General features: G+C 53.0%; 1 protein-coding gene across 8 annotated transcripts in view; it reads left to right on the forward strand.

Moving 5' to 3' along the window:
- Nucleotides 1-20: 20 nt before the first annotated feature.
- LOC141573434 (uncharacterized) overlaps nucleotides 21-12,918 on the forward strand; it is a 147,830-nt gene continuing 134,932 nt past the window's right edge. For 5 of the 8 annotated variants that reach the window (XM_074341569.1, XM_074341565.1, XM_074341566.1 and 2 more), the window contains exons 1-11: nucleotides 21-264; nucleotides 1,691-2,069; nucleotides 2,687-2,822; nucleotides 5,295-5,381; nucleotides 5,728-5,888; nucleotides 6,179-6,225; nucleotides 8,776-8,904; nucleotides 9,248-9,381; nucleotides 9,785-10,311; nucleotides 11,115-11,780; nucleotides 12,088-12,200. In XM_074341569.1, coding sequence (XP_074197670.1) covers nucleotides 2,781-2,822; nucleotides 5,295-5,381; nucleotides 5,728-5,888; nucleotides 6,179-6,225; nucleotides 8,776-8,904; nucleotides 9,248-9,381; nucleotides 9,785-9,934 — 750 coding nt within the window. In that variant the 5' untranslated portion in view covers nucleotides 21-264; nucleotides 1,691-2,069; nucleotides 2,687-2,780 and the 3' untranslated portion in view covers nucleotides 9,935-10,311; nucleotides 11,115-11,780; nucleotides 12,088-12,200. The remainder of the gene's footprint in view (nucleotides 265-1,690; nucleotides 2,070-2,686; nucleotides 2,823-5,294; nucleotides 5,382-5,727; nucleotides 5,889-6,178; nucleotides 6,226-8,775; nucleotides 8,905-9,247; nucleotides 9,382-9,784; nucleotides 10,312-11,114; nucleotides 11,781-12,087; nucleotides 12,201-12,918) is intronic. The other 3 variants (XR_012499122.1, XR_012499123.1, XM_074341570.1) reach the window with 2 other exon arrangements.

The following is a 12,918-nucleotide window of genomic DNA, read 5'->3' on the forward strand; positions in this document are numbered from 1 at the left end:
TGGGAGGAGGCTTATGGGACAGCTGGGCGGGGCCGGGGAGGGCAGGGCCGCGCGGAAGTCCTGACCTGCATGTGGCGCCGGCCGGAGGCTGGGGTGTTGCTGCCAACAGTGGGCGGGGCAGCGGGGCAGCGAGGCGGGGGCACCCTCACCTGTCCGTGTGTGGGGATCAGCCTGGGCTCCGTGGCCTCCGCTTGCACCGGACGTGGACCCAGGCTACCGGTGGGCAAGAAAGAGGACTGAGCCCAGGCACGCACGGCTGGCCAGGTAGGGCACCTGAAGTGCAGATCCGCCAGGCCCGCTGCCGGCCTTGAATACGCGCTGCTAGGCAGTTTCCAAGAAGACGGGATCTGTCATAAGAGGGGAGGTAGGGCTTGGGTGCCAGATGTCGGGTTGGGTGCAGTCTCACAGGAGAGCCACGGTGAGAGGGCGCAGAGCGGCCCCTGTGTTGGCGGGGCTAAGAGTTTGCGGTATAGGGTCGGGGTGATGTGTGCCTTTCTCTGTGGTCTCCTCACTCCAGAGCAAGGGGCTCTGCTTCCCCCCTCCCCTCACTGCACTCCCTGCCTTCCCCAGCACCACCTGGGGTGTGGTCATGTCGAGGCAGGGAAGGCCCAGGGAAGGGGCTCATTCAGGGGCAGGGGCCACTCTGCAGGGATGCTGGACCTGACAGCAATGCAGTGCTTCGGAACTCCCCTGGGCTGGGTTTCTAACCAGTGGGATGGAAGGGCCTTTCCTTCCTGGGGTGCATTTGGGGGAACTAGATACGTCATGAATGTCAGCCCTGAAAATGGAGGCTGCGCTACATCCATTCTTGGAAAGAAAAATCAGGCCCTTCCAGCCCAGGTGACTCAGAAAGTCAGTCAGCAATGTTCGGGGTCCCCAGTTTAGGCTTTCAATTAGAGCTGAGCGGCTCAGGAGGCCAGATCCCTGTCCGTGGCTCCAGGAGTAGGCTTTCTGCTGGGGGACAGGATCCTCACAAACACCTGTGTCTTTGTGGGTCACTCCCCTCTGACAAGCAGGGAGGCAGGGTGCAGTTGTGGGAAATCGTGTTTCCATGAGGAGAGGGCCACCAAGTGGTGGGGGCACAGGAGACAGTGATAAAGAGTCCCGCAGCCTTTCTGGAATCAAAAAACTGGCAAATGTGAAAAAGTGCATAATTTGTTTTATTGAACAGGCTGCTTATGTACGTTTGGAGGGCCAGGTTCAAGGACTCTGCATCCCTCCAGGACAATAGCCTCAAGAGAAGAACAGACAGAGCAGGAAGAGATGTGGGGTTTCTCCCAGGAATGAGGCAGAACAGGGATTTCTGCAGATTTGCAAGGAGACCCCGACCGCTGAGCACGGGGTTACAACCCCACGTGACCCTTGTCGTGTTTGGCTTGGGCTCTGGGTCTGGCCTGATCATGTATTCTTCCAGCTGAGTTCCAGAAATTCAGAGGGTAGACTTAGAGAGGCTGCGTTTGGAACCCGGTGTGGAGACGGAGGGTCCTTTATCCTGAGTCCCCTCAGCCTAATCACTGTAGCTGAGTTCAAACACCACCCAGGCCCCCAGGGTGGCCGTGGAGGGAGAGCAAGCCTGGCAGGTGACCCAGGGGTCCCACTGCTGTGCCCCTCCCTTATCTTTGTTCCCTTTCTCCCCGGAAGGTGTGATTGTCTCATGTCATGGTGACAAGCCATCTCTCTTCTCTGTCAGGTGGGATCCCCACCCCCACTCAGCCTTCTTTCTGCATGGATGCTGAAGGACCAGGCTCACTTGAAGTTCTGAGTTTGAGCAGTAAGGTGGAAACAAAGAAACCAATGGAAACAAAGAAACAAGTCATTGTGGCAAAGCTCCCCACCACAGAGAAGCTGCCCTGAGTGGAAGGGAGGGTGTGGGCATGCCCATTTGTTTCGTGTCTCCCAGTGCTCTTCGCTTTCTTATTGCAGACCTGCATGGTTACAACAAAATGATCTGCAAAACTGAAAATATTTAGTCTCTGGCTTTTACAGAAAAGGCTGACCAGCCTCTGGTTCCCGTACCGGTCAACTGATTGGAGTACCTTTCCAGTTTGGAAACATCTGGGCAGGCCCAGGTTTGCAAAATTCTTTAAGAGTAGTTATGGAGTTTTGCTTCTAAACATTTTTATGGCTGTATACTTCTGAGCTGAGGTTGTGCTGTGTAATTCTGAGCCGGGATTTTCTCAAACTGTTTCTTATTTCTTATACCGGACACCCCTAAATTCCAAGGGGAATGGGATGTTAAGGAAGCCATGGAGTTTAGGGAAAAGATACAGATTTCATTTCCATTTAAGCATCGATGTATCTCCATCCTAGGCAGTATCGGTTCTGTGGTATTGATAGGGGAAGTAAATAGCAACCAAATTTATAGAAAATAGTGGGTCATTGGGTACACAAGTTCTTCTTTTCAACATTTTTGTAGTGTTTGCAGTTTAAGATGACCGTTCCTGAGAAACAGGCAGCCTCTTAGAATGAAATAGCATTTTCCCTGAACCATACTCAATTTTTATTTCGTGGACAGCAGGAAGGGCAATCACACATCCAACACTTGGGGACCTCAAAGATAAAACGTAACTTTCTGAGAGCACACTCCCCCCGTCTCCCTCTGCTCTTTTCACTGTCCCATTGTCCCTGAAGTCTCTTTCATATCTTCTGTTCATGACTCCAGTAACTATTCCTTCTCGTCCCTCAGCTGGTAAGTTTACTTTTCTACTTTGACCAAGCAAACTGAAGCCAAGAGAAAAGAACTTTCACCAGCAACTCCCAGCACATCCGCTCGCCTTCTGATGTCTGTGACCTCACTCTCGCTGCCCCACCTCTTATTACAGGTGACATCGAAAGCCAGGTCATCCAAAAGTCACCAGGGGGCCCATCCATACAATCTTCTCGGGGCTGTCACTCCCACATCCATCCTCTCTGTCACTACCTCATCTATTTTGTTCTACTGCTAGTTGGCTCCTATCAGTATATAAAAGTCCATCCTCTTAAAAGAAACAAACAGCACTCCTTGACCCTAATTCGCCCCCACCAATTGCCACCCCATGTCTTTGCAGCAAATCTTTAATGAGTCGTTTAAACTCACTGTCTGCATATTCTCTTGAGCCATTCCCTTTTGCACCCACTCTGGCTTTTCCCCTGATCCCTCGCTCTATGGAAACTGCGCTGTCAAGGCCATCAGTGACCCCACGTTGCTAAATATAGTGGTCAGTTTTTAGTCTTCATCATGCATGGCCCTTTGGCAGCATTTGACCCGGCTCTTCCATTTCTCCTCCCCCGTGTTCCTGCTTCACTTGGCCTCCAGCCCATCGCTCTGCTTTCGATCCACTGGCTGGTCTTTTGCCAACGTCTCCTCTTTTTCCCAAATATTTTCTGCGAATGTGCCTCGGAGTTGGGTCCTGGGTCTCTCCTCTATCTCACTGCTATACTTTTGGTAGAAGCAACCAGAATTGGAAATTGACATGCCATCAATTTCTCGATTTGTCCAAAACTCCCTGATTGGCCTTTTCCATTTGGAACTCTCTCCCTGATACTCATATTCTTTTTCTTTCATTCATCTTGCTTTCACATTCTTACGTATGTTCTACTGTGTAAATTACTTTTCCAAATTTTGAATCAGTCCATACATATCATGTGAAATGCTCAGATCTCTATTAATTCCACTAAGATGCTTATTCTACCTTAGAACCTTTCTGCATTTCTGTATTTATGTCAATAAAGTGAATAGTATTTCTACAAGCCTCATAGTTAAACAGTGTGTTTGTTTGGGGCTATTATGTAACATGAAATAATGATACATCAACATAGTCCTTTTTCATTTAATTTTATGTAACACCAAGATGAGGATTTTGCACTGAAGACTCTTTCGTTGAAATTTTACCTACGTTACGGACAGTCAGTTTTTGTGAAAGCCCTCATTTCTCCCCTTTTCTGATATATTTTCCATTTGGCTATTATAACATATACCTTGGCATGAAATAAAATTCCAAATCCATTCACATAATAAAATTAATACATTTAAATTATATTTTTTAATGTTAAAAAGAAAGAAAAAAAAAAGACCAGACTCCTCTACCTATTAGGCATTTCTGTGGCAATATCTAATAGACTCCTTAATCATGATATTGAAGAACTGAGCTGATTCCAGCCCCTTTCCACCTGCTCAGCCCCATTTTGTCCCATCTCCTGTGGATGGAGAGGACATCCATGCCATTTTCCAGGTCCAGATGTTGGAACCATGTTCTTTCTCTCTCTTTCTCTTACACACACACAGACAGCAAATCCAGCTTGTTAGAAAATTCTGGCTACTCTGAATTCATTAACCACGTACTCCCTGTTCCCCGCCCTCCTAGGAGCCACTTTCAGCCCCTTGTTGGACACAAAATAGCCTACTACTTCCATCTTTGCTTTTCTACAATCTCATCCACACAGAGTCAGAGGGAGCCTATAAAAGCATACATTTGAGGGGGTGGGTGTAGCTCAGTGATACAGTGCATGCTCAGCATGCATGAGATCCTGGGTTCAAACCTCAGCACCTTCACTAAAATAAATAAATTAACCTCCTCCCAAGAAAACCCAAAACAAAAGCATAAATTGGACATCACCCATCCCATCAAAACTCACTAAAATGGTCACCATTCCATTAGGAGCCAAAGTCGTCCCAAAGTCTTCGAGGACCCGGCTTGCTCTGCCTCTCCGCCCACACTCTCCCCATCACTCTGGGGGCCTCTGGCTCCGGCTCTTCCTTCTTCCTCCGGATCTATTCTGCTTCAAGTTCATTACTCCTTGAGATCTGCCAGGATTGCCTTATTCCCTCCTGCCTGCCTCCCACCCCACCACCATCACCTGACTTTGCTCATATCACTCTTATTTTTCCCCAAGCTCTTGCTACCCCCATCATGTTGCCTGTTTTCTCTGCTAAAACTCTGAGCCCCCAGTGATGGGGAGTCGTGTCTATTTTGTTGACTAATAAAGCCCAAGAGCCTTGGGAATGGGTATAGTTACTAGATTCCCATAAGTAGTAGGAGCTTATACAGATTTGCTGAATGAATGCAGAGGTCCTGGTCCAATTCGATGGAGCAATTCTGTGTCCTGCTCAAAGATTAACTCTCCTTTCCTCCTGAGAGAGGGTGACCACTACCTTGGTGATCAAAGGCAAGATCTATTTTCTTTATGCTGTTAACCTTAGGCGGGGAGACTGGGGGATCTTCATTTATATTTTAAAATTTGATTCACTCTGCAGTTTGTCTCCTGTCTATGTATCCTTTTGAGAAACCGTTTATGAGTGATCATTCTTCCATCAGATTGAACAGGATCCAGGGGGAAGTACCAAGCCTGTCCCATTGGCCATCCTGTGTGTCATGTCCTGTGACCCAGTGGATGCTCAGCACGTAAGTGAACCAACAGGAGTGAGTGAAGAGATGGGAACATCTCATTATTGTGGTGGCTGCACTCTGTCCAATGCCTTGAGATTTGGGGAAGGGTTTACAACTGCGGAGGCGAGATGTCAGGTCCTCTGTGCTCTTCCTGATTGCCCTGGCCTTACCCATTCCCCCAGCCCCTCTGGGCAGCCAAGCCCAGGAGCGGGGACACCGGCGATTGTGCTGATCAATAATCCACCTCACCCAAAGTCCGGGGGTAAGAGCGGCCAGCACAACTGGTTGTAGACACTGAAGTCAGGTCCTTGGAGGAATTCCCCACTGAACAATGTTTTGGACCTTTTATTTTTCTCTATAGCCTCCAGCTGAAGAAACAGATTGCCTTAGGTACATGAAAGGTGAGGACACCTACTATCCCCATGGAGCCAAGGTGGTGCTGGGAGTCTGCTGTTTGTACAGCCGTTGGGCTCGTGTTGCTTTGGGCATCCCTGTGCCTGAATTCCTGCAGTACACTCGGTGGTAAGAACAGGGGTGCCTGGCAGGGAGGTAAGCGGGTCGGGGGACTACACAGCTGGGGAGACGTTAACCTGGGGTGAGCTGGAGCCGGCTGATGCATGGAATCTCGGTGCAGGGAACTCTCCAAACTCAGAGAGGTTCCCACTCCCGCAGGGTCCCTTTGATCAGGGTGCTAGGCTGTCAGCACTGCAGGGTCCCTGTGAGGGTCATGGTGCCTTCAGGCAGTGGGAATTGAGGGGTCCAGTGGCAATTAAATTAACTGTGCACCCAAAGCCAACCCCCGTCTCTTTCAGCCTGTTTCCTAATCTGCAAAACTGGAATGATGTTAACCATCCCGCAGGTGTGTTGATGGGCTGGGACACACTAGACAGCCAGGAGCTGGAATTCCTCTGTGCCCTGATTGTTATCCTTCCTTCACACTATTTACTCTCACAAGTTCAGTCTCTCTGTCTCTCTCTCATTCACTTGTAACTTTCTCTCCTGCTCTGGTTTCATTTGATTCCCACCCTCCTCCCAATCCCCAGATGAGTGAAATTAATTTCTGTGTGTCAGTTCCAAATTCCCGGGAAAGATTCTCTGTCCCCTCTGGATTGGTTGTCCAACCCATCAGTTGCAGTCAGAGCAGTGAGTCCCTCTGTGACCAGAGGAGGGGCTCTGCCCAGCCCCCCAGCCACCACTGTGGGAGCACATAGCTCTCCGAGGAGGAGGTACTGGCTGTGACTTGGTGTCACTAAGTGTGAATTTATCTCTCCTCTTGCCCCACCTTCATCCTCCTAAACAAAGATGAAAATTAAACACTCCCGAGATTTGTGTCATGGAACACTCAGGGTGGGGGCTAAGAGGGCTGGATTCCCTGCTGAGTGTAAGGGGCTACAGTGACTCCACAACGAGAGCCTGTAAAGGAAACAGCACCGGCCCCACCGGACCCTTAGGGTGCTGAGTCTGCGTGACATTGAGCCAGGCTTCTGACCACAGCTCAGGGGTCTGTTCCGACCGGTTAGTCTTTGAAACCAACCAGCTGTGGATTCCTCAATCCCTCCCTGAGGTTTTACCTGAACCACGAGCTTCTGTATCTCTGAAGACAGATGATGAGGACCCTTCACGTAAGGCATTTGCACAGCCCTGTGCGGGAATTTGTGCTGCACGGTCTGCCCGACGAGCTGACCAAAGTTCGTATTTCACTGATCTTAGAAATAGTCTGGTTTCCTGATGCACTGTTTCACTGAACAAGCAACAGAAGCCACCTCTGGCTGATAAAAGCAAAAAAGGGACTTAAAGAAAAGATACTGGGAGGGTGCATGGAGTGTCCCAGACCAGAGCCGACCCGGGGGCCGTAGGAGATGTTGGGGAGCCCCAGGCACCAGGCTGCGCAGGGTGCTACCGGGCCCCCTGCTCCCCCAGCAGGGACCCCACCTCCTCCTGACTCTCCACCTCACTGCAGGTTCATGTCCCGGCAGGGCCAGGTCACACTGAAGCCACCAGCACACACCTCAATGGGGGAGTTGGCCCCTTCTCAGCTGAGGGCGTGCCTGGTGTGGGGAGAGGCCCAGTTAGAGGAAGGCGGTTCCCCTACTGTTCCGAGTTAATGCACAAGTCAGTGCCCATCACTCAGGAGAGCCGGGCTGGTCCGACCTCATTGTGGTGACTAGGCCATCTGAGTTCACGTATTATTTTTAGGTTGGAAGGCCCAAGAGGGAGAAAAAGTGGAGGTTCTAGTACTTATTTTGTATTTCCCATGTACCAGGTGCGGTAAGCAAGCCACTTCAGACAAGGCCCATAATAACCACATTAATAGGCCACGGAGAAAGTCATGCAGTCAGGCCTCTGCAGCCCCGAAACCCGTGTCCTCATCAGTTCCGTAGTTACCAGTGGAAGTTGTAGGGATTTATGGGACTGTGTGCTCCTGTGGGGGCTGGGATGTGTGTGTTTAAATCCACATCTTCAGAAACTCGGCCAGAACCACAGCCACTGATTGTCTGCATGGAGGCAGAGGAGAGGAGGCTTCCAGCCTCTGGTCCAGCTCGTGTGGAGCTCAGAAGTTGCTCCTTCTGTCCTGAAAACAACACCAGAGCTGAGGGAGCTGCAAACCCACTGCTCTTCTTAGATCCACAAGAAAACTGAGGGGGAAAGCTGCTCCCAACACAGAGAGGCAGCCGGGCAGGCTTGGAGAGTCACAGCTCCCAGGGCAGAACCCGCTTTTGTAAGAACCCCGGGGGCAGGCAGATTTAACAGGTTCCTGAGGCCAGCTGGAGGCTCAGCGTGGGGAAGTCCGAGTGTGACAACTCCAGGGGGCCAGTCACAGGGGCCCCCTGCTCTTTTTCATGCATTTTACATCCAGGACCGTATCCTGTTCTCAGAGTGAAGATCATAGGAAAACTTCTCATGGTTCCTGCCAGGAAAGGAAAAAATAGCTCTATTGAAATACACCCAGAACATTCTCTTCCATTGTGGGGGGTTGTGTTTTGTTTTTTTTTTTTTATGAGAATTTATTTTACCAGAGCCTAACCTACCTGAGGGAAGGGAAATACCTTCTGTGCCACCCAAATTGGGGTGGGGGAAAGAGACACACTTGTGGAGGTCACAGCTCAGGGCACAGGCTCAATGAGAACTAATCACAGGACTACAGAAGCCCTGCTCTGTCCCGCTCCCCCAACACCTTACCTCCATGTCAGTAGAGCCCCTGTGTAATAACAGGAATAAAATTAAAAGACGTAAATGTCTCAGGAGTGTCTAGGGAAAACCCAAAGACAGCGGGGAGATGAAAACAAGGACACACGGGTGACTTTAGCCTCTCGCACGAATAGCTGTAGCAAACTACACACAGCCCAGCCCCAGTAGATAAACAGAAAACCTCACAGAAGAAACTATTTATTTTGGTTCTCTTACCCAGTGCATTCCATGGTGCATCCTCGCCTAGAATTGAGTGGAAGCAAGTCCATCTCAGAAGGGACATACCTGAAGAGAAATGGCTTTCCAGACTCTGAAGGGCAGAGAAAGCACCAGCCTGGGTTAGAGAAAGGTGAGGGGTCGGGTAGGGTGTGGGCTGCATTCTTCCCCAAATAAGGAACCTTCCTGAGGCCAGCACAGTGGGAGGGAGGGCCATAGGGTGGAAGCAGCCGGACTTCTTCCCGAGAAGTGATAGGATGCCTCCAAGGGACCATTCAGGTGCCCAAACTGTGTCCTGATGGTGGAAGCCTGTCGGTCTGCCTCAGAGCCCAGGACTGAGGTGGGCGCACAGCAGGCCGGTCTTACTTGGCCGGATCAATTTCACTTCTCCGAAACCCTGTGTAAAACATGAAGCGTGGACGACCTGGTGAGCACAGCTCTGCCCTCAAGACCGGTTTCAACTCCTCTCTTCCCAGAGAACAGCATCTCTGAGCCCGTCCTGGGTGACCTCACAGAGATCACCCTAGTGGCCCAGGCTAGTGACCGGGAACATGTACCTTCCTGCAGCCAACCCCAGACGTCCACTGATGCATCATATACTGACAAAGATGTGAGTTCCTGTGCATTGGTCTAACAGCAGAGACTCTGCCACAGGCCCAAGAGGTGGTGTGTGGGACAAGCAGGGGTGCAGGAGTGTACGCAGTGCAAAGGTGTAAGTGGTGGCAGGGGTGCAGGGGCTGTGGAGGGTGCAGGCAGTTCAGGGGATGCGGGGGTGCAGGCAGTGCGGAAGTGCAGAGAGTGGCAGGGGTGCAGAGGTACAGGGAGTGTAGGGGTGCAGGAAGGTGCTCAGGCACGTGGCCAGGGTCAGAAGGCAAGTGCACATCCTCGCAGTCAGCCTGACCCCGGGAGATTGGTGCAATGGTCTGGGTTGGCGGAGGGGTCGGAGGGGGCGGCGACGGCGGTGGGTGGGAGGCTGCCCGGGCAAGCCGGTCGATGTCTTCTCTTCCCTGCAGCCTGGCCTGGGGGGGGCGTTGGCCGCCGGAGATTCGCCAGATGTTGGACTCCAGTTAAGCTTGCTCCTGGGTGGTGGGGCGGTTAGGTCGGGGGCGGTGGCAGCGGCAAGGGGGCGGAGCGGGGCTGCCCCTGGCGAACTGATGGAATAGCTGCCTTCTCCCGGCTGCCGGGCCTGGGAGCGGCCTCTGCTGCCCCAGGTCGCCTCACACACCTGTCCCACTCAGCTTGCTTAGTGGGGAGTGGAGGCGGTGTGGTTAAGGTGCAGGGCCCACGGGGATAGGGGGGCTGCCGCACGGAAGCCGGTCAATTCGCTCCGCTCTCCCCCGCGGCGGAGCCAGGGGCGGCTTCTGCTGCCGTAGAGGCGGGACGCCGGTCTCCAGGTGAGCTTGGTCCTGGGAGGCGGCGGCGGCGGCGGCGGCTGGGGGTTTGGGTCCGTTCCAGGGAGCTGCTCCATTTCTTCTCTCCCCCGCGGCCTGGCTTGGGGGCGACGTCTGCCGCCAGAGATTTGCCTGAGGTCCGACTCCAGGTGAGCTTGCTCCTGGGAGATGGGTGCGGTGCAGTCAGGGGGCTGGGAAGGTCGTGGCTGCGGGGATAGGGAGGCTGCCCCGGGGGAGCTTGAGGATTAGCTCCCATGTCTGTGCCGCGTGGCCTGCAGGCGGCCTCTGCTGCGCCAGGTCCCGGGATAACCCTTTCCCACTTTGCCTGTTGGGGGCGGGAGGCAGGGTAGTCAGGGTGCACGGGTGGCGGGGGTCGGGGGCCTGCAGCGGGGGAGCGGGCACATTTGCTCCCATCTTCCCCGCGGCTTGTCCTGGGGGCGGTGTCTCTTGCCCTGGGTTAAGAGACACGTGTATCCTAGTCAGCCTGGCCCCAGGAGGCGGGCGTGTTACGTTGGGGGTGGTGGCAGCAGCGGCAGGTTTTCCCATGGAGCAGGTCCATTTGCTCCCATTTCTCCCCATGGTTTGCCCTGGGGGCGGTCCCTGTTGTCCCTAGTTCGCCGGAAGTCCATTTCCAGGTCAGCCTGCTCCCTAGAGGCGGCCACCGTGAGGTCAGGGGGCAGGAGCGGTGGCTGCTGTGGGGGTAGGGGGCTGCCTGGGGAGCTGGTGGATTGGCTCCCGTCTCCCCGATGGCCTGGTGTGGGAGTGGCCTCTCCTGCCTCAGATCACCAGACACACCTGTCCCATTTAGCCTGCTGGGGGAGGGGCGCCCTGGGAAGTGCCTTTAAAGTGTGGGGGAGGCGACAGCAGGGGTAGAGGACCTGCAGCGCGGAGCCTGTCAATTTGCTCTCCTCTTCCCCACGGCCAAACCTGGGGGCGTACTCTGCTGCCCAAGAAGCCAGATGCCCGTCTTCAGGTCAGCTTGCTCCTGGGAGGCGGGCGCGATGCTGTCGAGGGGCAGAGGCAGCTGCGACGGCCGGCTGCCCCGCCTAATGGGGCCACTTCTTCTCCTCTCCCCTGACCTGGCCTGGGGACGGCCTCTCCCGCCCAAGATTAGCCTGAAACCCCACACCCGGTCAGGTTGCTCCTGGGAGGTGGGCGCGGTGACATCAGGGGTTGGAGAGGAGGGGGGTCTGCCCCTGGCGGGCTGGAGGATAAGCTCCCATCTCTCTGGAGGCCTGACGTGGGGGTGGCCTCTGCTGCCCCTCATTCCCGGGTCACCCTTCTCCAGGACATATTGCCCCGGGGGTACTGTAGGCTGCGGGGGCGGCGGGTTGTTGGCGGGGGTATGGAGCTTGCCGCTTGGGAGCTGGTGGTTTAGATCCCATTTCCCCCGCAGCTTCGCCTGGGGGCAGCCTCTGTTGCCCCAGGTCGCAAAGCACTGTTTCCCTGACAGCTTAACCACCGGAAATGGGCAGGATGTGCTGAGGGGGCGGAGGCAGCCGCCAAGGCAGCGACGGAGGGGGCTGTCCCTGGCCAGCCGGTCAATTTGTTCCCATCTGAACATTTGCTGCCCCAGTTTCGCAGGACGCCCTTCTCCAGTTTATCCTTCTCCTGGGAGGTGGGCTCAGTGCATGCAGCCCAAGGTCTGGGCTCTCCCCTGGGGAGGGGCAGAACTCTCTTCTTCTTCTTTGACTTTATTCTTCAGCGAAGTGGTTACTGGCCCCAATTCTTAATTCTGAGAAAGTGTAGCCTGTGTTACGGAGGAGCTGCTGGACAGTGAGGTTTCTGGGTGGGTTTTCACATCAGCTGATGCCCCAGGCAGGCAGGAAATCTATTACTTAGAGCTTCTTAGTCTGGAGTTGGGGGATGGCCCCGCCATCCTCACCATGCTTTTTAAAAATGTGTTACTCCCCTCTTTTTCCTAGGTGACATTTTAGGTTATTGGGTCCCAGATTGCTGGCACACTCATCCCTGTTCTCAAACATCTTTTAAACTTGGGTGAAGTGATAAGTTGGGGAAGAAGATGATTTACTGAAAGGTAAGAATACTTAAATTTGCATTAAAGCTACATTCTGTCAATCTTTCTCAAATGATTTTTCTCTGATTCTAAATCCATGACCTAGTGAATGTTGTACTCCTGTGTAAATCATTGATCTTCACATCACACTTGTTGAGTGGTCAACGAGATTTTTTATTTAGATTATTCCTGAAAGGAAAAGCTCAGGCTTTTGAGAATTCCTTGTCTGATGTCACCCAGGCAGTCACAGTAGAAGACAGAGCTGATATAAAAATCCCTCAGCTGCCTGAACTGCAAAGCTTCTGGGATTACTGATCCCTGAAATGCAGGTGACTCTTGGTGATAATCTGGGGGATGGTTTACATGATCAGATTCTTCCAGTCCTGTAAATGGGTTCCGTGGCCCCAGCCCCGGGAGGGCTGGTCATAAGGGCCATATCGTGAGGGGTGGGATGGGAAGGCAAGGTCTAAGAGCTGGCATCACTGAGATTCCACACTCGCTAAACACAGACCCCAGAGCTTAATTGTTGTCAGGTTCTGTTCTGGATTTGAGAGTGTGTTCAGACATGATTCTTGCCCTTCAGGGGTCACTGCCTGGGTGGAAGTAACCTTTACATAAATCTGGGGAGGATGACAATTAAGTAGATGGGCTGTTATGATTCTCAGTGTGCCCAGGCTCGCTCTTCCAGGCACTCGTGGGACTAACGAGAGTCATGTTATTCACTCATACACTGATTTAT

Source organism: Camelus bactrianus, chromosome 15 (genome assembly GCF_048773025.1).
Source record: "Camelus bactrianus isolate YW-2024 breed Bactrian camel chromosome 15, ASM4877302v1, whole genome shotgun sequence".
NCBI classification, from domain to species: Eukaryota; Metazoa; Chordata; class Mammalia; order Artiodactyla; family Camelidae; genus Camelus; species Camelus bactrianus.